The following is a 24,610-nucleotide window of genomic DNA, read 5'->3' as shown; positions in this document are numbered from 1 at the left end:
GGTAGCTGTAGTTTCACCATTAAATTTGAACTTAAAACTTTGAAGATTTCCTAATTTTTTTCTTTTTTAAATAAAGGTTACAGCATCAAGTAAAAAGGCATAATCTGATAGTGGCTTCATATGATGTTGTGAGGAATGACATAGATTTTTTTAGGTAAGAATGAATTTTTTTTTTTTTAGAGAAACTTAGTATCAAATTTGAAGAAACTTTGTATTTTCCTGCTTCTGAGATTCTCCTTATAGTTACTTATAGTAAAAGACCTAAAATTTTCTGTTTATTCTCCTTTAGAAATATTAAATTTAACTACTGTATTCTTGATGAAGGCCATGTCATCAAAAATGGAAAAACAAAGTTGTCAAAAGCAGTAAAACAACTGACTGCTAATTATAGAATTATTCTTTCTGGAACCCCAATCCAGGTAATTATTTACTGTTCTTCCTATTTTCTTTTTTAAAAACCATTTGACAAATGGAGAGTAGGCTTGGCAATTGTCAGTGAATTAATAGAAGGACCTGTTTAGTTTAATAATTTTCTAATAATTATGTTGTTTTTATAATGATTCAGTTGGAATATAGCAGTATCTGAACAAACCAGTCTTTAAAAGTCATTTTTAAAATATAATTTTAGGCTATGTAAATACGAGTCTTATGTCCAGAGTATGAAAGAAGTCAGTCAGACTTTACTCCACACTGATGATTCTCCTTCTGTAGTATAACACTGCAATCTGGTTTAATATTGAAAAACTAGAACCAATTGAATCATCATATAATGAATGTATGAATACCTGATATAAGGAGGCAGTTGAAGGGGAACAATTGTATAAGTTTATCTTGAAAAAGGAAAGGGATGGATATGCAGGTATCTTTGTATACTTTTGAAAGATTCTGTTGTTGGACTTGGTTGCAAATATATTCACATCTAGCCTGGATAACCAACTCTGGTAGGAAAATCCCCTTGATTATTTTCTAGTCAGTAGGAGAGTGAACACCAAGTGACCCCTGAGATTCCTCTGAACTCTAAAAATTGGTAGTTCTTTATTACTTTGCTTAAATTATTTTTGATGATTATTATAAGGGTAAGTCTTTAGAAATTTATCAATAGTTTTTTTTTTTTTTTTTTAGAGTACACGTAAAAGGGAAAAGAAGACTCTTTAGGCTTGAATTATCAGAATTTGTTTTGCTTCAATTTAAAGTCATATAAAAATATCACAGTGGGGCTGGTGATGTGGCTCAGTGGTAAAGTGCATGCCTTGGCATGCATGAGGCCCTAGGTTCAAATCCCCAAGCACATAGACTCAAAAAAAAAAAAAAAAAAAAAAATCACAGTAGCTTTAAATAGATAATTGCTTTTTTACTTGGTTCAGACATCAAAAGAAGTTGTTGGGGTTTTGTCTAGTTAAAGGCCCTCTTTCTTTTCCCTTCTCCATTTGAACAGTTTTACTCTGCTGTCAGCTGGGTTTCTGCATTGTAGAGCCTGAGTGGGATTAGAAGGGTGAGCATATGGGAGAACAGAATAGCTTAGTGACCTGAGAAAGATATGGTGACCCAGAAGCCCTTTCTGGAAGGGGGAATTAAGGGAATGGGCACCATAGGATCCACATATATTGGGAAAAACATCCAAAATGGTAAAGTGCTGATTCCCACTCAACAACCCAGTGATTTGGCAGGAACTTATTAGGCCTTTGCCCCACAACCCATAAATTCTGGGTGGACTTGACCTTAGAATTAAACTCTTATAGGTTTTCTTTGTTGAAGACATGGTGTTTGTGGCCAAGTTCCTTAAATCTTGCTGTTAATTTGGGTATCAAAGATAAACTAATAGAATCAGAAACTTTCTGCTCCTCTATTTACTGCTTCATAGATGCTAGCAGTATGGTATAAACACCATGGACCTAGTCTCATTCTGATGGAGGAGACTAGATTTCCCTCAAATAGGATGGAATATTTTCTCCAAGGATACTATTCTGAAAATAGACCTACACCATACACCTAAGAATGTGGTGATTATCTCCCATTTGTGTCGTCATAATGGGCTTCCAATAACGTTCTATTTCCTAAGTATAAGGAAATGATCCCAGTACAAAAAATAATTGGTATTCCTTTTTTATATTAAGAACAATGTTTTGGAGCTGTGGTCGTTGTTCGATTTCCTCATGCCAGGATTTTTGGGTACTGAACGCCAATTTGCTGCTCGATACGGGAAACCTATATTAGCAAGTAGAGATGCTCGAAGTTCCAGTCGAGAACAAGAAGCAGGTATGAAAGAAATCTAATTATAGAGCCTATGTTAGTGAATGTAGTTCATTCCCAACTTTTAAAAACTCATTTTCTTATTATTAACAGGTGTTCTTGCGATGGATGCACTGCACCGCCAAGTCCTGCCATTTCTTTTGAGAAGAATGAAAGAAGATGTTTTGCAGGATCTTCCACCTAAAATTATTCAAGATTATTATTGTACTCTTAGTCCTCTCCAGGTTAGGAATCTGGTGATTGTAGTTGTTAGTGCTATCTTTATTAGCAGAATGTCTTATATAAACTATAAAATAGTTTATACAATATAGCTTTGACTTTCCTAGCTTTTAGGAATATTTTGTGTCAAACAGATATAAATAAGGCCTAACTGAATCTGTTTAATTATGTGAATATGGGTTTAGATATGTGCACTTAGAATTCAGCATTAGATCAAAATCCAGTATCATAGTTGCATTCTTAAATGTCTAGTTAATTGGAAAGATTGCAAAGTTAAATTGATGAAGAAATACAGTAGTCCCTTCTTATCCATGGAGGATACATTCATTCTAAGATCACCTATGGATACCTGAAACCTCAAATAGTACTGAAACCTATGTATACCATGTTTTCTTCTTATTATAGATCTAAGCAACCTCAGCATGATTTCTTTTTCTTTCTTCATAAGAGCTTTCACCTTTTTCATTCAAAGATATGGCTTCTTTTTGGCATTTTCAATTTGCCAGCATTGCTCTTCTAGTGCTCTGGGGCCATTATTAAGTTAAATAAGTTTTATTGGAACACAGACTCTGTGATGCCATGGCATTTGATCTGATAATGGAGACATAACCAAGTGAGTCATGGGCAGGTAGTGTTTATGCTCAACAACAGGGTAATTCACATTCCTGCCAGGACACATTGGGATGGTGCAAGGTTTCATCACACTACTTAGAATAGCACATGTTTTAAAACATATGAATTGTTTATTTCTGGAATTTTCCCATTTAATATTTTCAGACATGGATAATTGAAAAAACAGAAAGCAAAACCATGGGTTTTGGGTGGCTACTATAAACCAGTGTTTATTAGGGTCAAAAAAATCTGCTTATGAATATGGTATGTCATCCTCCGAATAGCATTATGGTTATTGTTAATCCCCATTTTGCAAGCAAGGAAAGCAAATTACCTGTAATCATAGAGCCAAAGTACATCAGGGCTGAGTTTCAAACTTTGATCAGTGGAACTTCATCCTCTTTGAAGTGTTAAACATTTCCCATAAATTGGCCAAATTAAATTTGTTTTCTGCATGGTTCTGATTTTTTTCAGAAGACTTTATTATGAACCTTTTCTTATGCTTTTTTAAGGATGTAAATGGGAACTGTTACTTGACTTAGTAAAATATAGCTTCTAAGTCAGAATTTTTTGTTTGATGTATACTTGAGTATTTGATATACATTCAATCTGATCAGTATTAGGAGTTGATTTAGTATTGTCAAATGAATGGAAGCTACATGCACACATCAGAAATTTACTCCCCACCCTTACCCCCCAATGTATTAGCTAGTATTAATAAATTTGACTTGGATTTAGTGGGCAAGGTACTAGTCTGAAAGCTAATAGATCTCTGATTCTTTTGTACCTCATCTCTCTGGTCTTCCATTCCTTCATTTCCAAAACTTGGGCTAATTATAGTTGTGCAGTTTTTAAAAAGATGCCCTTTCAAAGAAATATCTCTTATGATATACTGGTGGTGATGCTATAACATAGGTATATAACACATTTGGAAGAAGAGAGCTCCAGAGGGAAGTGACATTTTGACTTTGTTTAGCATTCACAGGTTTTCATTCTCTGATTTCTGTTCTTTAGCCCTCTAGATTTTATTCCCCTTTATATTATTTTAGTATGTACAATGCAGGATCCCAGACCCCAAAGGTAATGCTTTAAACTTGATAGGAGTTCCCTTTCTAGGCTAGTGGTAACATTCTTTTAGATTTTTGTCTCTTGAAATCATTTATAGGGTCTCACTCACATAACTTCATTTAAGGCAGACTTTTTCCATTTGGTTGGAAGGGTTCAGGTTCTCTTTTATTAGTGTTTATTTTTCTGAACAGTAGGAAAACTGAAATAGGACTATTTGACTAGTATTTTTAATACTTTTGCAACCAAACTTCATGTGCTATACTTATTTTTTCCAAATGTAAATTTAAAAGAATTTACCAAGATGCAGTAGATAATCTATAATATCAGTAGTGAATTGTAGATAATAATTTTTTTTTTTTTAACTTAATGATGCCTGATTATATACTTCACTGTTTTCATGGGGGCAATTTTACAGGTTCAGCTCTATGAAGATTTCGCCAAGTCTCGTGCCAAGTGTGATGTTGATGAAACAGTTTCTTCAGCTGCACTTTCTGAAGAAACTGAAAAACCAAAGCTTAAAGCTACAGGCCATGTATTCCAGGTATAGATTATAGTCTACTTTTTTTTTTTTTTTTTTTTAATGTTAAAGAATGTTTTTTAATGGTGCAATTTTTATATGGAACACTGAAATATGAGTTGATTTCAATCTTTTTCAGTATTGCATATGAATCAAAATAGGTCAAAGTACCTGTTTAACATTAATTAGAAAATATTAAATATACAAAATGCAGTATATGTTTGTATATTGCATACAAAGAAGGGTTTTAGACTCAAGAATCTTTTCCACCAGGTTCCATGGCACAAGCCTGCAATCCCAGCAGCTGGGAAGGCTAAGGCAGGAGGATCATGACTTTAAAGCCAGTATCAGCAGATTAGCGAAGTGCTAAACAACTTAGAGCCTGTCTCTAAATAATGTACAAAAAAGGGCTGGGGATGTAGCTCGGTGGTTAAGTTCCCCTGAGTTTATTCCCCGGTACCAAAAAGAAAAAAATCTTTCCCATTCTAAAACTACTACATGGCAGTAACTTTTCTGTGCTCTAGAATTAAGTAAAGCAATAGACAGTGGACTGGAAGGTGTACATCAGTGGTAAAGTGCTTGCCTAGCACTTAGTATGTATGAGCACCTGGATTTGATTCCTAGCCACTTGGGGGAAAAAAAAAAACAGTGAAGAAAATAGACTCTCCCTTGTAGAGATGGCAAAATACATATTATTTAAGAGAAAATTTAAAAATAAGGCAGAGAGTGGAATTATAGACAGGAGTTTAGGGTAGGTTGTGTTTTTTAATTAGAGGGGTTAGGGACTTCCTCACTGAGAAAGTGACATTCAGGGAAAATTAAAGCATGCAGATAGGTCGAGGGGAGGTGATTCTAGGCAGAAGATACAGAAGTCCTGAGACAGAACATGTCTTGTGTGCTTGACAGGTTAGTAAATGAAAAGAAAGTGGCAAGTGTCAACTTTTTCTTTTCCTCTTGAAATATTCCACCATAGAAAATTAATTGTGGTAGCATTTTTTTTTAAATTTTTAGATGTTGATGGACCTTTATTTTGTTCATTTATTTGTATATGGTGCTGAGAATCGAACCCAGTGCCTCACATGCTAGGCAAGCTCTCTGCTACTGAGACACAACCCCAGCCCCTGTGGTACCATTTTTTTTTTTTTAAACAGAGGAGAGGGAAGAGGTGGTTGTGAAGACTTAATGCCTCTTCCACACAATTTTTATCATAGTGCTCAGTGATGTTGAGCCTTGTCAGTAGAGCTTACTAATACAAAACTGTGTGCCAAAGGTGAGACTGAAATCATAAACCAAGTGAAAGGCAGAAGAAAAAGAATGTGGTTGAATTAGAAAAGAAACCCTATGGTATTAGTTTCTCAGTCACCTGCCTTCAGCTCCCTGCCCCCCCCCACACACACACACATCTACTGAATTAGAATGCTACCTAGTTAGTCTAGGGAGAGGCTGCAGATTTGTAAGATCCTCAAGAAAATTTATACCCACAAAAGTTTGAGAAATCCTTCTTTAGGAAATGAATATTGGTTCTAGAAACATCTGTATACATTATCAGGCACTTTGAGTGGGAAAGGGTTTTAAAAGAGCTGATGAATAAGACATTCTCTTTGCCATAAGAAGCTCATTGTTTAGTTGGGGAGGCAGATATAAACAATACAGTGTTTTCAAGTTACAAATTACATTCTGTGTGAGGACCACAAATGAGACATTTGAACTGGTTCTTGAATAATGAGTAGGAGTTTTCTAAGAAAAAAGGTAATATAGACAAGACGGTATAACTTAAGATACAGAAATAAACTTTTGTGGTATGTGAAATGGACTATGTATACTTTTTCCCTCTTTAAAGGCATTACAATACTTACGTAAACTGTGCAACCATCCAGCTTTAGTTTTAACACCCCAACATCCAGAGTTCAAGAGCACTACTGAAAAACTGGCAATTCAGAATTCTTCTCTTCATGATATTCAACATGCGCCTAAACTTTCAGCTTTGAAACAAGTATGTATGTCTTTTAATGGTAAGATATATTCCTGATATTTAACGCTAGGTATAAATTTGCTTTTCCAAAATACATAAATAAATGCATAGATATACATTTGGCTTGTTAATTTTTTGATATAGCCCTTTTAAAAAATTGTATGCTTTTAGTGTGCAGTTCTGTGGCATTAATTACATTCAAAGGTGGTGGTGATGATTGTATAACACTATTTCCAAAAACTTTCCATCACCCAAAAACTCTGCCCATCGTTTTCCCTTTTTCTAGCACCATGCAATCTTCAAACCATTTTGTCCCATCATCCCAGATGTGGGAAACCTATCAGAATTTTAAATTGAGGGCCAGGGATGTAACTCAGTGGTAGAGTGCTTAACTAGCATGCATGAGGCCCTGGGTTGATCCCCAGAACTTGGGGGGAAGGGCGAGGGGAGCAACAAATATATCACTTATAGTCACTTTGAAATGTTTTTAGAATTCTTATCTTTTGAGAAAAGTAATTGGTATATGATTAGAACATTTGAAAATATTTTTTTCATATATATATATAAGGTTATAAAGCTCTAAATTATGATTTCCAACTTATTTTAATGCACCTGTGTCAATTTAATTGAAATATTTACAGAATTGACACTTCGATTATTTCTGCCTTTTGGCTATTATGAAAAATATTATAGTGAACATTGCCTTATAACTATCTTGTATGCACTGCAAGTAACAGTATTCACTGAATGACTTAGGGTATAGGAAATAAAAAGATCTGTGGCAGTATGTTTCCTGCTGTTAAAGGGGGACTCTTATCAGGAATCCAGGTGATCTAGCTAGATGCTTTTGGTTCTCTCCAATGTAGTTGCTCCATTGTGTATTCTTCACACTTTTTTCTTTCGTGATCTTTTATGAATCATTTTGCCTGGGTCATCTGCTTTGTCATTACTTCCAGTAAACACTTATTGAGGCTCCAATGAGCCTCAAAGAACTAAGGAGAAGGCCCTGTTAGATGTGACCTCCTGAAGAGGTGACCAAGGAACTCTGAAGTCTGAGCACTTAAAAAGTAGTTCCCAAGGCTAAAGGGTGACAGATTATAGCCCAGAGAACTAATCTCTTTCCAGATTACAGGTTCATTTACCCTTTGCTTGCCATAGAGAAAAGTACTTGTGACAGTGAGAATTATTATCTACTTTAATTGAATACCTAATAATTTCTTTTTCCAAGTTGCTGTTGGACTGTGGTTTGGGAAATAGCAGTACTTCAGAGAGTGGCACAGAGTCTGTTGTGGCCCAGCACAGGATACTGATCTTCTGTCAGCTTAAAAGTATGCTTGATATAGTAGAACATGATCTGCTGAAACCTCACCTGCCCTCTGTCACTTATTTGAGATTAGATGGCAGCATACCTCCTGGTCAGAGGCATTCCATTGTTTCCCGGTAAGTGGCTCCCAAAACTCTGTTATTATAAATCACGGTATAGTAAATGCATTATTACATATTTGGAAGTTTGCCTTGTAAGGTATTTTCATTGGCTAAATGTCTGTGAATGTTTTTCCAGTTATATAATTGAACCCAAATAAATCCTTTTTAAATACAAAAATATAGAAATACAGCAGTTCAATAAATGAAAAAGTATATTAATAAAGCACTCTGAAAAGCATGTAAGAAATTTAAGAAAACTACTTTCTCCTTTACATTTTTGGGAATTTAGGTGGGAGGAAGCAAAAAAGTGACTTAGCTAAATTATCTGTTCTGATTCCTCTTGAAAGTTGGCCTATCCAGGAAGCAGAATTGGTGTGGTCTGCTTCAAACATCTCAGTGATTGCGTTTTTTAAAATGCAGATTCCTAGGTTCTGTCCCAAGCCTGCTGACTTTGGGCATTTTTAACAAGTCTAAAAGATTGTTAGGCACAATACAGTTAGAGATCCACGAGGGAGTTTTGGAGGCAGACAGACCCAGGTTTGACTCCTGATTATACTATTTAGTGTTCCCAGTCCCTCTAAAATAGGAATAATGGCAATACCCTTATAGATCTATATTGTATTAATAATGTTAATAAAGTTGAAAGCTCATTGCTTGCTCATAATAAGAATGTAATGGTGGCTTGGTAATTGTTATTTTTAAATTTAGTGATATTAGATTCCTGGAAACTACTAGATGTCCTTTATCAATATCTTCTAGAACTAGTAAAATAGTAACAACCTCCCAAAGTCTTATCTTCTACCCTCCCTGAATGATATAATCTATTCCCCACACTTCTGTTGCAGGTTTTGTCTTAATTATATTTAGTGTTGTATTTTTACAACTTAGTCTTTATCTTTTATAAAATATAATTTAGTTGGCCTTATTATATCTATTTATGAAATTTCTGACAGTATAGAATGGACTAAAGATGTTATGTATATTAAAAGAGGATATTTTCAGGGCTGGAGTTGTGGCTCAGTAGCAGAGTGCTTGCCTTGCAAATGTGAGGCATTGGGTTCGAGCCTCAGCATCACCCAAAAATATTGTGTCCATCTATAACTAAACAGTTTTAAAAAGAGGATATTTTCATCTCAGGTCATAGAAATATCCATGTGTTTTTAAAGCATTGTTTTCATTTGTGCTCTTTAATTTTTATTAAACCGTTTCTGTGATAAGAGCCTTAGTAAGAAAGGTACTAATTTTATTTTTTGATATCTGTACTTTTAGGTTTAACAATGATCCATCCATAGATGTTCTCTTACTTACGACTCATGTTGGTGGCCTGGGGCTTAACTTGACGGGCGCTGACACAGTGGTATTTGTGGAGCATGACTGGAATCCCATGCGAGATCTACAAGCTATGGACCGGGCCCATCGCATTGGGCAGGTAAAAGTTAGCTTTCACATAAACATGTGTTACCTGGTACCCTGGGGAAAATACCCCACCACTACCACCCCTGCCACCTCCCCACCAAAAAAAAAAGGGAAAGACTTGATTCAGGTTCAGGCTCTTACTCTGATGTTAACAAGTTGTAGTCTTTGATAGTCGCTAAACTTGTCTGTAGTATCATTTCCTTATGTATTAAATGAGGTGCTTGGGGCTAAGAAAACCTGGGTCACTGTCCCTCCCTAATATTCTATGGTTTTTGCATACATTGAACTCATGCAGCCAGACAAAAGAATCCAGTTCTAATTAGCATAATAGAAAGTACTTAGTACATGTACATATATGAATGTGTAGCAATAAACCCCATCATTATGGACAACTATAATGCCCCAATAAAAAAATAATGGGAAGAAAAAAACAGAAGTGCTTAAGATTAGTCCCCTGACTTGGTAAACCGTAGAATTTATCAATGTGTGCTACAGTTGCTTAATTGTTTTTCTCATTCAGAAACGTGTGGTTAATGTTTACCGATTAATAACCAGAGGAACATTGGAAGAGAAAATAATGGGTTTGCAGAAATTCAAGATGAACATAGCTAATACCGTTATTAGCCAAGAGAATTCTAGTTTGCAGAGTATGGGAACTGATCAACTTCTTGATCTCTTTACTCTTGATAAGGTAGGAAACTTACACAATTTGTTTTGTGTTTAATGTATTCACAGGCTTCCTGGTTGTGAGGATAAAGATATAGATCTATCTATATCTATATCTATATCTATATATGCAGTTAGGATACCTAAAGTAGATTCTCAATAAATAGTAGTCATTATTTTTGTAGTAGATAATAGAATCAATACATCAGATAATAGTCCACAATCAAAAAGGTGCACCAGCTGGAAATACTAGTCTCAGGATACAAAACTGATAGTATTGAATTTAAAAACCTTCAGAGCCGGGCATAGTGGTGCACGCCTGTAATCCCAGTGGCTCGGGAGGCTGAGATAGGAGGATCTAAAAAAGCCAGCCTCAGCAATAGCGAGGCGCTAAGCAACTCAGTGAGACCTTGCTCTAAATACAAAATAGGGCTGGAGATGTGGCTCGGTGGTCAAGTGCCCCTGAGTACAATCCCCAGTATCAATAAACAAAAACAAAAAAACCTTCACAGGTTCAGAAAATCAGCTGCATACTCAATATAATTTGTGGTTAGAAATGATCTTTTATAAAGATGAAATTAAACTATAATAGCAGAATTATAGCATCCAAGCCTGAGAATATTCTGTATGTTAAACCACATGTGCAGTAGTGTCTCATTCTGGGTGCTACATTTTAGTGGTAACAAATTAGTCCCTGATGGTCATAATGGAGGAAAGCTCTTGAGTCATATCCTAGGAGTAAAGTTGAAAGAATGAGGGATATTTAACCTCAAGATACATGTATACCTATCTTCAAATAGTTCTTACTCTGTTTAAAAAAATTATTCACAAAGTGGAACTAGCCTCGGATATTCCAGGGAAATGAGCTATTGCCATAAAGGCCACTTTGGAGACAATTGGAAGAATTTACAAATGGACTATATATTAGAACATTTAATCTAGCACTGTTAAAACTCCTTCATCTAATTTTGTTATATTGGAGAATATCCTTGTTTCAGGAATATATGTGGATTCCTATCTAAAGATAAAGGGCAAGGAAAAAACTGGTGTTTAACTATGGATCTGACTAATACAGATAAGGGGCTGGGATCGGGGAGGATGACAAAATAAACGAAATTACTATAAAATTCTTGATAATGCTGTTTCAAAATTTCTTCCTAAGTACAAACTAAAAAATGATAAAATTACTAGACCTGTGGGAAAATTGGATGGGCTATCTTTTGAAGTCATGTCTGAATAATGTTTCATTTTATGTTTCTGCCAATTTTTCTTAAGGATGGCAAAGCAGAAAAGGCTGATACCTCAACTTCTGGAAAAGCAAGTATGAAATCAATTCTTGAAAACCTGAGTGATCTTTGGGATCAAGAGCAGTATGATTCAGAATACAGCCTTGAAAATTTTATGCATTCTCTTAAATAACTATCAAATATTGTAAATGCAATTGCTGCTAGTTCAGTTACATTTCTGCTGATATTCAGCAAAATTTCTAAGTTTATGGTGAACTTTTAACTCAACGTGTAAATAAATCTGAAGAATATCCAGCATAATGCTGGCTCTTGTTTCACTGGGGGGAACAAGTTATTCTCAAAATATTTGCACTGTATTAAATTTAAATGTTAATGTGAAACCGTTTAAATTTTACATGCTGAATAGCTGCAGAGCAGAGGAACCAAACCAGGTTTACATGTGCTACTGGGAGGTGTTCTTACAAGGCACAAGCCTCCTCTTTCTACACAGTCGCTTTGTACAGGATGATATCCATGAGTACTTTCGTGTTCATGTACATTTTCCCTTTTACATAGAACTTGTTTTTATAACTGATTAAAGAATAGGGCTTTTTTGTACAAAAGCCTCAATGAGCCATAATTATAAGAATATAAAAATAACGACTATAATATTAGTCAATCTTGGAACATGAAAATGTTAGACAATGAATTGAACCAGGCCCTTGGTGAAAACCTTTATATATTTAATGTGGATGCATAGTGTTTTTCAAGTCTTTAACATCATTTTGTCAACTTTTAAAATATAATAACTATTCTAAATACAGGTACTGGTATATTTAAGGCTACCATAACATCCTATTAAGAGGGTGTGTTTTGTTTTTTTAATTTATCTAATGGCTAGGGTATAGCCAGATTCAAAGAACATATGTACTCAATAGGTTTCAATCATATATATTATATATATATATATATATAATATATATTTTGTAACTATGAACATATACAGTTTTCCAAAAGTAGATTTTACACTGTTTAAAATTCCAAAACCTATGGTGAAAAGACTGTTTATTATAGTAATGCATGACAGAAGCAGCAAAGGGAGAGATACTTTCTTTATATACACAAACATACTCATATCTATATGCATAAATGTATCTATTCTGCACCCAAAAGGTGCATGGTTTTGGCACTAAAATCATGTAGTTATACTGGGCAGCAATAATTGGGCATGAAGCTGATTGTGTTATAAGAGTGAGCTCAGTGGTGAGGGTGGGTATATGTATATAGATATGCATGTATGTATATAATTATTTTATAAATTCCACACATAAATTAATACATGCCTCTGTGTATACACATGTATGGGATATATTTGTGTGTGTGTATTTATATATATATATATATATATATATACAGGTAATAAACATCCCCAAGGTTTGTGGCTGGCCATACATATAGGCATCAGTTTAAAAACCATCAGACCTCAGCTGTACAATAACAAGTGTTTTGTTTAAAATTATTAAAAGTTATACTGTTCTGCAGCACTTGGACATCTGTCACATTTCAGTAGTTTTGGCAACCATACTGTAACATTAAACCTAGCATTCCAGAAGAGAATAAATATAAGATTGAAATTGTAAAATATATGCAATTGTGTGTTATTTGTAGGAAATGATCATAAAAATAATTCAGATCCACAGATTTATTTTATTTGTGGGGGGGATACTGGGGATTGAATTCAGGGGCACTCAACCACTGAGCCACACCCCCAGCCCTATTTAATATTTTATTTAGAGACAGGGTCTCACTGAGTTGCTGAGCACCTCACCATTGCTGAGGCTGGCCTTGAAATCGTGATCCTCCTGTATTAGCCTCCTAAGCTTCTGGGATTACAGGCGTGCACCACCACACTAGGCAGTCAAGATCCACAGATTTTTTTGAAAAGCTCGACACTATCTTCATTATTTGGGGATTCATATTCAAAATTAGAAGACCAAAAAGAAACTTGTGACTTTATGTCAAATATCCTGTGTACTTGAGTTAAAACTTTGTTAATGATTTATTAGCTATTTCCATAAACCAGCTATTTAACATAGAAAATATCAATTGCTATGATCTAAGAATATATGCAAGGAGCAATATCATTAAAGAGATAGTATAAGGGACATAAGAATTCAAACAGAGTTAGTTTCCCCTGATTTAAAAGGTCAGATAGAACTAGAAGTCAGATATTTAGGTAGTTTAAAGTTTTAAAGGTTTTTTTTAAATCTGAAAATATGTATGTGTAATTAGTAAAATGTTTCTAGAAGGATAGACAAGAAAATGACAATAGTCACTATCTCTTGAGTGGGAAATAGCATAACCTTTTTTTTTTTTTTTTCCTCCCCTCTTTTTGGTACTGGGTATTGAACCCAGGGGTGCTCTACCACTTATCTACATTCCCAGACCCTTTTTATTTTATTTTGAGACAGGGTCTCACTAAGTTGCTAAGGCTAGCCTCAAACTGCTAATCTTCCTGCCTCCCAAGTGGCTGGGAGTATAAGTGTGCACCACTGTGCCAGGCCTAGTATAACTTTTAACATTTTAAAAATCTTTTGAGTTGTGAAATATTGCATTACACATTTTATTTTTAAAACTAAAACTACTTTGTAAGAACTAAATATTTTTAAATGTCCCAGTCACGGTAGTACATCTTAAGAATAATGGAGGCTAGAGGTGGAGGTAGCTCAGTGACAGCACTTGGCAAGCAAGGAGGAAGCCCTGGGTTTGGTCCCTAGCAGTAGGGGGTAGGGCAGGGCTGGGATAACAACAGAGATTCCAGGAAGTTTGAATTGAGTAATGAATGATATTTGCTGTCACTTTTGTGGCTGTGATGAGATAGTTATGACTTTTAAATTGTGTGGATGTGGGAAATAAAGCAAGTTTGATGGAATGTTGGTGCTATTTTAAGTTAGGTAATGGGTTCATAGATATTCATTATACTGTTTCCACTTTTTTTTTTTTTTTTTTTGTATGTTATAGAAAACTTCAAACAGTTAAAATAATTATAAATTCAGAGGTTCTTATCACTAATGTTTCCTGTAGGAAAATCTTAAAAATTTGGATTTGGGGTAAAATTTGTTTCTCAAGTATATTTACACATTCATACAGTACATACACTTTTTATACAAACATTTCTCAAAGAAATCTTAGTCTTTCAACAGAGCTTATCATAATGGTAACAAAGATGAAACTCTTTGATGTTGGGGCTGAACTGCTGTAGCCTTAATCCTTCTGGATGGCTTAAATAAGCTTATCCAAAAATAAATAATCCAGGGAATTTTCCAGGGAAGCTATTTGAGAATATAACCATTTAAAAGACAGAAGTAGAACTACAGAACACAGAAGTTACAGAAAAGTAACAAGCATTCCATCATACATCTGTTCCAAATATTTATTCTGAATACAGTCTTCTACCTTCTATGGACCTCCTCAGTTTCCCAGAATATATGCAGGTTAGTGGAATCTTAAGTGAATCATGTTATCAAATAACACAGAACTTGGGCTGGGAGGTAGCTCAGTTGGCAGAGTGCTGTCCTCACATGCACAAAGTTCTGGGTTCAATCTTCAGCACCACGTATTAAATAAATGTGTTTAAAATGATTTAAAAAAAATAACACAGAACTCAATGTAAATCAGAATAAAAACTTTAGTTATGTCTATTAATAGAAAATGTTCCCTGTTCACACAAAGCAGTGTCAACAATCATCTCTAACAAGATAAAAATTACCTCCTGTTTCCAGAAAGGGTTTCTGTAAATCTCGGGTAATTTACATTCAAACCAAATTCTGTTGAATACAAGGGAAATAGGATCTCAGTCCCCACAGAGATGAGATTTAATCTCTATAAAAGCCACAAAGAGATCTTGTATTCAAATGGTACTAGAACAACTATCCTGAAACAGAGTCATCTGTGAAAAATTAGAATCCCAGGCCTACAAAACAGTTAGGTTTAATGTCTGGATTTATACTAAATGTATACTATAGGAACCACAGCTCAAAAAAATAAAGGCAATTCTCGCATCAGAAAAAAAAAATTATTTAGTACTGGGGATTGAACCCAGGGCACCTCTGTCACTGAGTTACATCCCAGTCCCTTTCATTTTTCTTTCTTTTTGGGAGGAGGGGAACTCAGGTACTCAACCACTGAGCCACACCCCCAGCCCTATTTTGTATTTTATTTAGAGTCAGGGTCTTACTGAGTTGCTTAGCACCTCACCATTGCTGAGGCAGACTTTGAACTTGTGATCCTCCAGAGCCACTGGGATTACAGGCATGTGCCACCGTGCCTGGCTCTTATTTTATAATTTTGAGACAGGATCTTGCTAAGTAGCTGAGGCCAGCTTTGATACTGCCTCAGTCTCCCAAGTCACTGATTACAAATGTGTACTTCCCCACCAGGCAAGTAGCAAAGATAAAACTTCCCTGTAGGGACAATTTCAGATAGGGTCCTATAGAATTTCCACAGCAGGAAAAGATACTCAGGTAAATTTAAACTTGTATACACATCATCTACTGGAGGAAGAGTTAGGAGATGCAAATAGAATAATTTGAAAGACCATAAAATGATTAAACATTACAAAAGATTGGTAGATTTGAAAAGGAACCTGCATATAAGAAATAGGTATGTAAATTAACACAGATAAAGAGAGTTTGTGAACTGGAATACTGATTTTAAAAAGTTACTTACAGTGTGATGCAGTGATGAACTGGTAGAAAATATGGAAGAGCAGGCAGGCAGAAATCATGGAAGATAGAAAAAGAAAATCCAATACACAATAATCCAATATTGGGAAATGAAGATATGGAAGAAGATATTTCGAGAAAGGATCTCATTAAGTTTGAGGCTGACCTTGAACTTGTGATCCTCCTACCTCAGCCTCCCTATTTCCCAGAAGGGTATGTGCCTCTGTGCTTAGCAAGCTCAAGTTTTAACCTGGTGACACTAACACCTGATGAAGCTGCAGGGTAACTGGAACTTTCATATTGCTGTTTGGAATACAGAACAATGTGTCCATCAGCTGACAAATGTTCAAACAGAACATGGAATGACCATAGAAAGGAATGAAGGATAAAAAAGAACTGAAGTACTGACATGCTATAATGTGGATGAATCTTAAAAACGTTTTGCTAAGTGAGAGAAGTCATAGAAGATAACAAATACTATATTATTTCATTCATAAAAAAAAGTTCACAATAAAACTGGGTTCAGGGACACACACCTGTAATTCCAATGAGTTGGGAGACCAAGACAGGAGGCCCCTATCTTAGCTTTTCTGCTGCTGTGACTAAAGGATCTGTCTAGAACAACTGTAGAAGAGGTAAAGTTTATTCGAGGGCTCACAGTTTCAGAGGTCTTAGTCCATAGAAGGCCAGCTCCATTCCTTGGGGCTCAAGGTGAAGGCAGAACATTATGGCAGGAGAGTGTGGCAGAGTATGGTGATAAAGAACTGGAGAGGGACTCCACTCTCCAGATACAAATATATACACCAAAGCCACACCCCAATTCCCACCTCCTCCAGCCACACCCTACCACTTTAGTTAATCCCATCCAAAATTAACTCACTGATTAGGCTAAGGATATAACCCAATCCTTTCTCCTCCAAACTTTGCATTGTCTCACATAGGAACTTTGTGGGGGTCACCACATCTAAACTGTAACAGATCCCAAGTTCAAGGCCAGCCTCAGCAACATAGGGAGACCCCCAGGATATTACTTGGTGGCAGAGCACCCCTGGGTTCAATCCCTAGTACTGCAAAAAAGAATATTAACAATTCTATGCCCCCAAATTTAATAACTTAGATGAAACAGATCAAATCCTTGATGCCTTATCACCATACACTGAAACACAAGAAGAAATAGATCATCTGAATAGGTGCATGTCTACTTGAAGAAACCATCGAAAATAACTCCAAACAGCACCAGACCCAGAGGATTTCACTGATGAATTCCACCAAGTGTGTGTGTGTGTGTGTGTGTGTGTTTTACAAGAGATCGAACCCAGGGGGTACCCTACAAGAAAGGAGAACTACAGACAAAATATATAGCTAATAAATGTAGGTACAAAAAGTCCTCAATAGCAAATTAAATTAAAAAATGTATAACAAGAATTATACACCATGACCGGGTATGCAAGCCTGGTTTAAATTAGAAAATTAATAAATGTAGTAGTGTACACCTATAATCCCAACAGCTTGAGAGGATCACAAGTTCAAGGTCAGCCTGAGCAACTTAGTGAGACTGTCTCAAAATAAAAAAGACTAGGGATGTGGCTCACGGGTTGAGTGTTCCTGGAGCAAAGGTAATTCAGTACAGAAAAGACAGTCTTTTCAACAAATGGTGCAGAGCTAGACATCTGCATGCAAAAAAAAAAAAATCTAGTCACATACCTTGTACCTTTCACAAAACCTAACTCAAAATTGGTCACATGGGGCCAGGGATGTGGCTCAGCAGTAGAGCACTCGCCTAGCATGTTCGAGATCCTGGGTTCAATCCTCAGCACCACATAAAAATAAATAAAATAAAGGTATTGTGTCCAGCTACAACTAAAAAAAATGTATATTAAAAAAATTTGTCACATGGGGCTGGGGATGTGGCTCAAGTGGTAGTGTACTGGCCTGGCATGCACGAGGCACTGGGTTCGATCCTCAGCACCACATAAAAATAAAGATATTGTGTCCACCTAAAACAAAAAAATAAATATTAAAAAAAATTGGTCACAGACCTAAGTGTAAAATACAAAACTGTAACACTTCCAGAAAATAAACTAGAAGAAAATATAGATGACCTAGAGTTTAGTGAAGGCTTTTTAGATAAAACACCAAAGGCATAATCTTCAAGAAACTTGACAAGGGCTGGGGATGTGGCTCAAGCGGTAGCGCGCTCGCCTGGCATGCGTGCGGCCCGGGTTCGATCCTCAGCACCACATACAAAAACAAAGATGTTGTGTCCGCCGAAAACTAAAAAATAAACATTAAAAAAAAAATTTCTCTAAAAAAAAAAAAAAAGAAACTTGACAATAGGTGGGGCGCACCTGTACTCCCAGCTACTTAGGAGGCTGAGGCATGAAGAGTACAAATGGAAGGACAGCCTCAGCAATTTAGTTAGTGAGACCCTGTCTCAAAATAAAAAGAGCTGGGGATGTAGCTGAGTGGTAGAGCACTCTTGGGTTCAATCCCCAGAACCCCTCCCTCAAATTTAACAATAAGAAAACTAAACCTGATGTTAAAAATGGGCAAAAGATTTGAACAGACATCTCATTGAAGAAGATACACAGATGGCAAATAAGCATACGAAACGATGTCCTACATCATATGTTAAAAGAATTGCAAGTTGAAACAAGAAGATAACCACTAAACATCTCTTGAAATGGTGAAAATCCAAAACACTGACAATCTCAAATGCTGAAAAGGATATAGAGCAAGAGGAACTCATTGCCATTAGGAATGAAATTATAATATGCAGCCACTTTGGAAGAGAGTTGGGCAGTTTCTTACAAAGCTGGGCTGGGGATGTGGCTCAGTGAAAGTCCTGGATTCCGTGCCCAGCACATATGTAAGCAATATATAATTCTACTACACAATTCAACAGTCGTGCTCATAGATCTTCATCCAAATGAAAACAATTTCCACACAGAAACCTGCACATGTATATTTACAGCAGCTTTATTCATGAATGCTCAAAACAGGAAGCAACCAGGATATACTTCAGACAAATTTAAAAAAAAAATCCATACCAATAATGGAATATTATTCAGTGATAAAAAGAGATGAGCTATGAAGCAAGGAAAAGACATGAGAACCCCTAAATGCAGATTGCTGGGTAAAAGGCCGAAAAATCTACCTACTATCTGATTCCAAATAGATGACATTTGGGAAAACAGGACTACAGACAGTAAAGAATCAGTGGTTGCCAGTGGTTCAGGGAACAGGGAGGGTATCACAAGCTGGAGCACATGCAGTTTTAGGGCTGTTAAATTTGGTACTAAAATGGTGGTTACCCAACATCATGTATTTGTCAAAACATAAAAAGGAGCCATGCACTGTGGTGCACATGTTTATAATCCCAGCGACTCAGGAGGTTGAGGCTGAGGCTGGAGAATCACAAGTTTGAAGTCAGCACAGCCACTTAGTGTAACCCTGTCTCAGAATAAAATAAAAGTGGCTGGGGTTGTAGCTTGATGGTAAAGCACCCCTAGTTTGATCCCCAGTACCACATATACACACATAAACCATGGGCTTTAGAATGGGTCAATGACAGAATTGCTCAATTACAACAAATGTAAGGGAAAGTGAGGGAGGGGTGTTGATAGGCTATATGGGAACTCTACTCTCTGATCAATTCTGTACTGAGTAATTTGAAATTGCTCTATAAAGTGGTTTAAAAATAGCCATGTTAAAAAGTCCAATTAGAAAAAAAAAAGATATTTCACTGAAGAGGATATACAAATGGCAAATGTGCACATGAAGAAAGGTTCAACATTAGCCATTAGGGAGATCAAATTATAAGCACAACAGGACAATACTGGCTAAAATGAAAAGTAGTGGCAATACTAAAGGCTCAAGAAGATTTTGAGAAGTTGGATCACTCATACATTTTGGTGGATATGTAAGTGGTATACCTGCTCTATAAAAGTGGTTTGTAGTTTAAAAACAAAACATGGAGGCTGGGGATGTAGCTCAGAGGTAGAGCACTTGCCTAGCATTCATGAGACCCTGGGTTCAATCCTCAGTACCCAAAATAACAACAACAAAACTAAACAAGAAATCACCATATGACCCTTCAGTTGCATTTATCCCACAAAAAATGAAGACAACCTGTACATGAATTATTTACAGTAGCTTCATTTGTTAAAGCACAAAACTAGAAACTCTCCAAATATATAACTTTCAAGTTACGTAGACTGGTGTGTCCAGACCATAGACTACCACTTGGTAATTAAAATGGAATGAACTATTGATAAAACAGCCCAGATGAATCTGCAGAGACTGAAGGAGCAGTCCCCAGAAGTTATATAACTTATACATTCCCATTTATATAATATTCTTGAAATAATGTTATAGAAGTGGAGAACAAATTAGTGGGTGCCAGGGGCTGAGGGTGGCAGGAGCAGAGGGAAGTGGGTGTGACTATAACCGGGCAACGTGAGTGATTTTCCTGGAGATGGAAATATTCTGGGCCTTGAGTGTATCAATGTTAGCATTTTAGTTGTGATACTATTATATAGTTTTGCAAGATTCTAGGAGGAAACTGTGTAAAGAATATGTAGGATCTAAATTCTGATAATGTGAATTTATAGTTATTCCAGAATTAAAACAAATAGAATAATGTTAAAAAAAAAAAAACAACCAGACTATATTGTGAATGTGAGGCCAGTAGGTATTAGATGTTAAACAAAACTTGTCAGGCAAATCAACACAGGCTCTTCTTCTGTGAGTGATGGGCTACCTGTGCTTGGGGATCCTGGCTCTGCAATCAACTTCAGAGATTAATGGATGGATTTGTTTTTGTACTTCATTCCTTTCCCCAAAAATGACTATATATTTTTTTCCCAAAAATTCCTCCTGAATGTTTAGGCTTAAGGAAGAGTAAAAGGGAGATGGGAGGAGGGGAATATGAGGAGCAGGAATGTTGAGGTTTGGCTGTTGGGGAAGCCCACCAGTTTGGATGGGTAACTGGTAGCAATGACAGCCAGAAAGGAACTTTGGTTACTTATGAGTGTGAAAAGTGAATTTGACAGAGACTGCCTGGGGAAAAAAATTCCATTTAACCCAAGTACCAGCTCCTGCTCTTTGTTTTGAATACTCTATTGAAACTTATAGAAAATTAGATCAGTGTGCATCAATATATTTTCCCAAAATAAACACAACTGTATATCCAAAACCCAAATCACGAGTCAGCAGTATCAGCCACCTTGTGTTTACCCCCCATCCATTTGTATACATGGCATCATATGAACTCTCTTGTGGCTCTTGGTGGGTGCAGTGCTGGGGATCAACCAAGGGCCTTACCTATGCTAAGCACATGCTGTGCTCCTGAGCTACATCCCAGCCCTCTCTGGCTTGGTTTGATCAACATTAATTGTGAGGTCTTTCTATAATATTGCATATACTCATTGATCTTCATTCTTGCTGTTTATAGCATTCCGTTTGCAGATATAATTTATCCACTCTAATATTGCAGGGCATTTGGATAGCTTCCAGTTTGAGGCTATTTGAAAGGTAGTTCTGTGATTATTCTTGTATATGTCTCTTGAACATATTTTGTATTTCTGTAGGTCATATACCCATAAAACAAGCTGGATCTCAGTATGTACACATGGCCAACTTTTGTAGAAGTTTTCCAAAATGGCTGTGCACTTTACATTCTTATCGGTACTATCTAGATCTTCCCTTATACATGGTATTTTTAGTCTTTTAAGTTTTCGTCATTATATAGTGGATGTGTGTTGGAATTGTGTTTTGGTTTTAATGATGGGTAACAACAGTGAGAAGGTCCTGTCTTTTGGAAAGAGAACAGGCACATAAGACAGCTCCTTGCTCCTCCTAGTGACTGAGACTTGCCAAAGGACTTTTTATTCCATTTACAGAAAGGCATTTGGTTTAGGCATGTAATGAAGGTGACAAGTCAAAATGTTCCCTTAAACAGTTTAACCCAAGCCACTCTAACCAAAGGTTTGACCAGTAAAACAGCAAAAAGGAACATGACTTGGACTGGCCAGACAGTGCCCAAATTCAGAGTTGCCTTCCCCTGATACCACTGTGTAACTGGAGAGAATAAGGACAGCTTTCAGTTATCTGTTCCATGAACAGGGATACTCCAGCCAGTTATCTGTGAGTATCCACTCAGACCCCCAGACTTGATAGGACTGTTTTAGACTGAAGACATTTGAAATTCTACAGATGCAAAAAGCAGCTTTTTCAGAGTTTTGTTTCTTCAGAGGCAAAAACTTCCAGGAGTGAGCCTGCCACACACATCCCCTCTCCGGGGAGTTTTACTGGCCAGAAAAGAAAATGGAGATCTCAGTCACCTGAATACACAAAATTACAAACTTTGCTGCCTCCTGTTTATCCTCCTAAGAACCATTTTTTTCCTGAAGAAACTTTTGTTTGTTTATGGTACCAGGGCTTGAACTCAGGGACACTCAACCACTGAGCCACATCCCCAGCCCCTGATTTTTTATGTATTTTTATTTATTTATTTATTTTAGAGACAAGATTTTACTTAGCACCTTGCTTTTTTGCTGAGGCTGGTTTTGAATTCATGATTCTCCTGCCTCAGCCTCTGGAGCCACTGGGATTACAGGTGTGAACCACCTCCCCAGCCTTCTCCCTCTTCTTCCTGATTTGGTTAGATACATAAACCCCTATCTCTAATTATCAAGAAATCCACTTTTTTTTTGCACAATTCTGTAGTCATAATGGAAAAGTTAACATCATATCTTCTATTAATCTTTTAGTTAATTCACAAACCTCCAAACACATAACCTTAGTTGGTGGAGGAAAAGATTGTTCCTCCCAGCAATTGTTTGAACTTCAATAGGACACATCAATTTGAGCCATTACTCCATCAATAACCTGTTTAGTTGAATTGTGCTAGTTAAGACACGGAGTGCTTATGTTAATATTATTTCACTGGAAAGCTATCTAAATACAGACAGTACCCAAATTCAGAATTGGGCACTAAGTCCCCGTTTTAAAGCTGAGTGTTCATGGGTGTTTACTGGTGATTCCTTTTCTGTGAAGCAGGTGCCTCAGACACAACCTCCAGTCTTCTCAACAAGTCAGGGCCTGTGCTACGCATCTCCACATCTCCTGCTCCGTTACCGTTACCGGGTGTTTAGCATTTAGCAAGGAATGATTCAAACCTCACACACAAGGAACATGAAGACTATACAGGCTAATTTTCACCCCTAGAAATAAGCTGCCCCTCCCAAAGTCACCTTCAGTGATCCACTCTTCCTGCCAGGAATGGGTCCTTCAGACCCACTCTGAAAATAGGATTCTATTTGTAGCTTTGATGTATTTTTTTAAAAAAATCAGACTCAACAGGGGATGGAACATAACATGTCACTCCCTTTTGCGGGGAGGGTGGGCAGAAGGGATACAGAATTACAGTGGCTGTAAGAACCCTGGGTTCCCCATGAACCCTCGGGGCGCTGCTCTCTGCAGGTGGAAGCCTGTGCTGGATTAAGCAACCTCCGAAAAGGCGCGGAGGAGCGACTCTAGCTGGCGTGGGGTCTCCAAGTTGCCCTTCAGGCCAGGTGACCCAGAGGGGTGAGCTTACCTGCAGGGCGCCACGAGGAGCCAGCGGCCGCCACGACACGCCCGGGCCGCCTGGGAGGTGGGGAGGGAGCAGAGCGTGGGACGCGCACTGGGTACCCGCTGCAGGAAGGGGTGCAGTGCGTAGGATTGGGCCGGGGAAGGGTGAGAAGGAGCCCGAGACCCACCCGGGCCACCCCACGCGGACGCCCCCTCCGGCTACAACCCGGGCGGCGCGACTGGGGGCGGGGACGGGGCGGGGCGTCTGCGGCGCGGCAGGTGCCCGGCTCCGGAAACGGCCCGCAGAGGCCCGCGGGACAGGGAGGGTGCGGGGCGAGCCCAGGCGCCCAAGGAGTGGTTGTCACAGTCTGGGAATTTACAAATACCTGTGCCCAGACCCCTCCCTAACCCAACCGTGGGATGGGACGTGGCAGCAGCTGGTTCAGAAGGGTTCGTTTCCGCAGCCACCTGTTATCCATTTTCTTAAAGGCTCAGTACCTAGGAGAGAGCGCCCCAGCACGTTCGAAAGCGAGCAGGGATTTTTTTAAAAGATTAATTTTCTGGAAATAAATAAAAATCGGAGAGCCTGGTGCAATTGCAAAAAAAAAAAGTGTCAATACTTACCTTTTCATTAAAATTTCTGATTGTAATTTCAAAAATTGATTTCATGTGGCAAAGTGCTGGAAATTTAAAACCGGGATAGGACTGTAGCTCACGGGTAGTTGCGAATTTAACAAGCCGTGGGCTCAATTCCCAGCACGAGAGAGGAGAAAGAAAGGGAGAGAAACAAAACAAAAACCCCAATTGCACCTCTAAAAACCTGGAATACATGTTCACAAGAGTCTGTTTCAAATATACTTGTGTATTTTAAAAAATGAGTGTTATTTGCATAACATTTGCTGTACTGAATGTGCTGTAAAGGGATTTTTTTTTTTTTTAA

At 37.3% G+C, this 24,610-nt stretch overlaps 1 protein-coding gene across 2 annotated transcripts in view; it reads left to right on the top strand.

Annotated features, from left to right (window-relative positions):
- Btaf1 (B-TFIID TATA-box binding protein associated factor 1) overlaps positions 1-13,013 on the top strand; it is a 91,477-nt gene extending 78,464 nt beyond the window's left edge. For both annotated transcript variants that reach the window (XM_071611088.1, XM_071611089.1), the window contains 10 exons: positions 77-154; positions 290-419; positions 2,115-2,256; positions 2,344-2,474; positions 4,565-4,690; positions 6,507-6,659; positions 7,867-8,078; positions 9,333-9,492; positions 10,000-10,170; positions 11,421-13,013. In XM_071611088.1, the coding sequence (XP_071467189.1) occupies positions 77-154; positions 290-419; positions 2,115-2,256; positions 2,344-2,474; positions 4,565-4,690; positions 6,507-6,659; positions 7,867-8,078; positions 9,333-9,492; positions 10,000-10,170; positions 11,421-11,564 (1,447 nt within the window). In that variant the 3' untranslated portion in view covers positions 11,565-13,013. The remainder of the gene's footprint in view (positions 1-76; positions 155-289; positions 420-2,114; positions 2,257-2,343; positions 2,475-4,564; positions 4,691-6,506; positions 6,660-7,866; positions 8,079-9,332; positions 9,493-9,999; positions 10,171-11,420) is intronic.
- Positions 13,014-24,610: the final 11,597 nt, after the last annotated feature.

The sequence above is a fragment of the Marmota flaviventris genome, chromosome 4, assembly GCF_047511675.1.
Source record: "Marmota flaviventris isolate mMarFla1 chromosome 4, mMarFla1.hap1, whole genome shotgun sequence".
Classification (NCBI taxonomy): Eukaryota; Metazoa; Chordata; class Mammalia; order Rodentia; family Sciuridae; genus Marmota; species Marmota flaviventris.
Note: the sequence above shows the minus strand (reverse complement) of the source record. Positions and strands in the feature narration are given on the sequence as shown.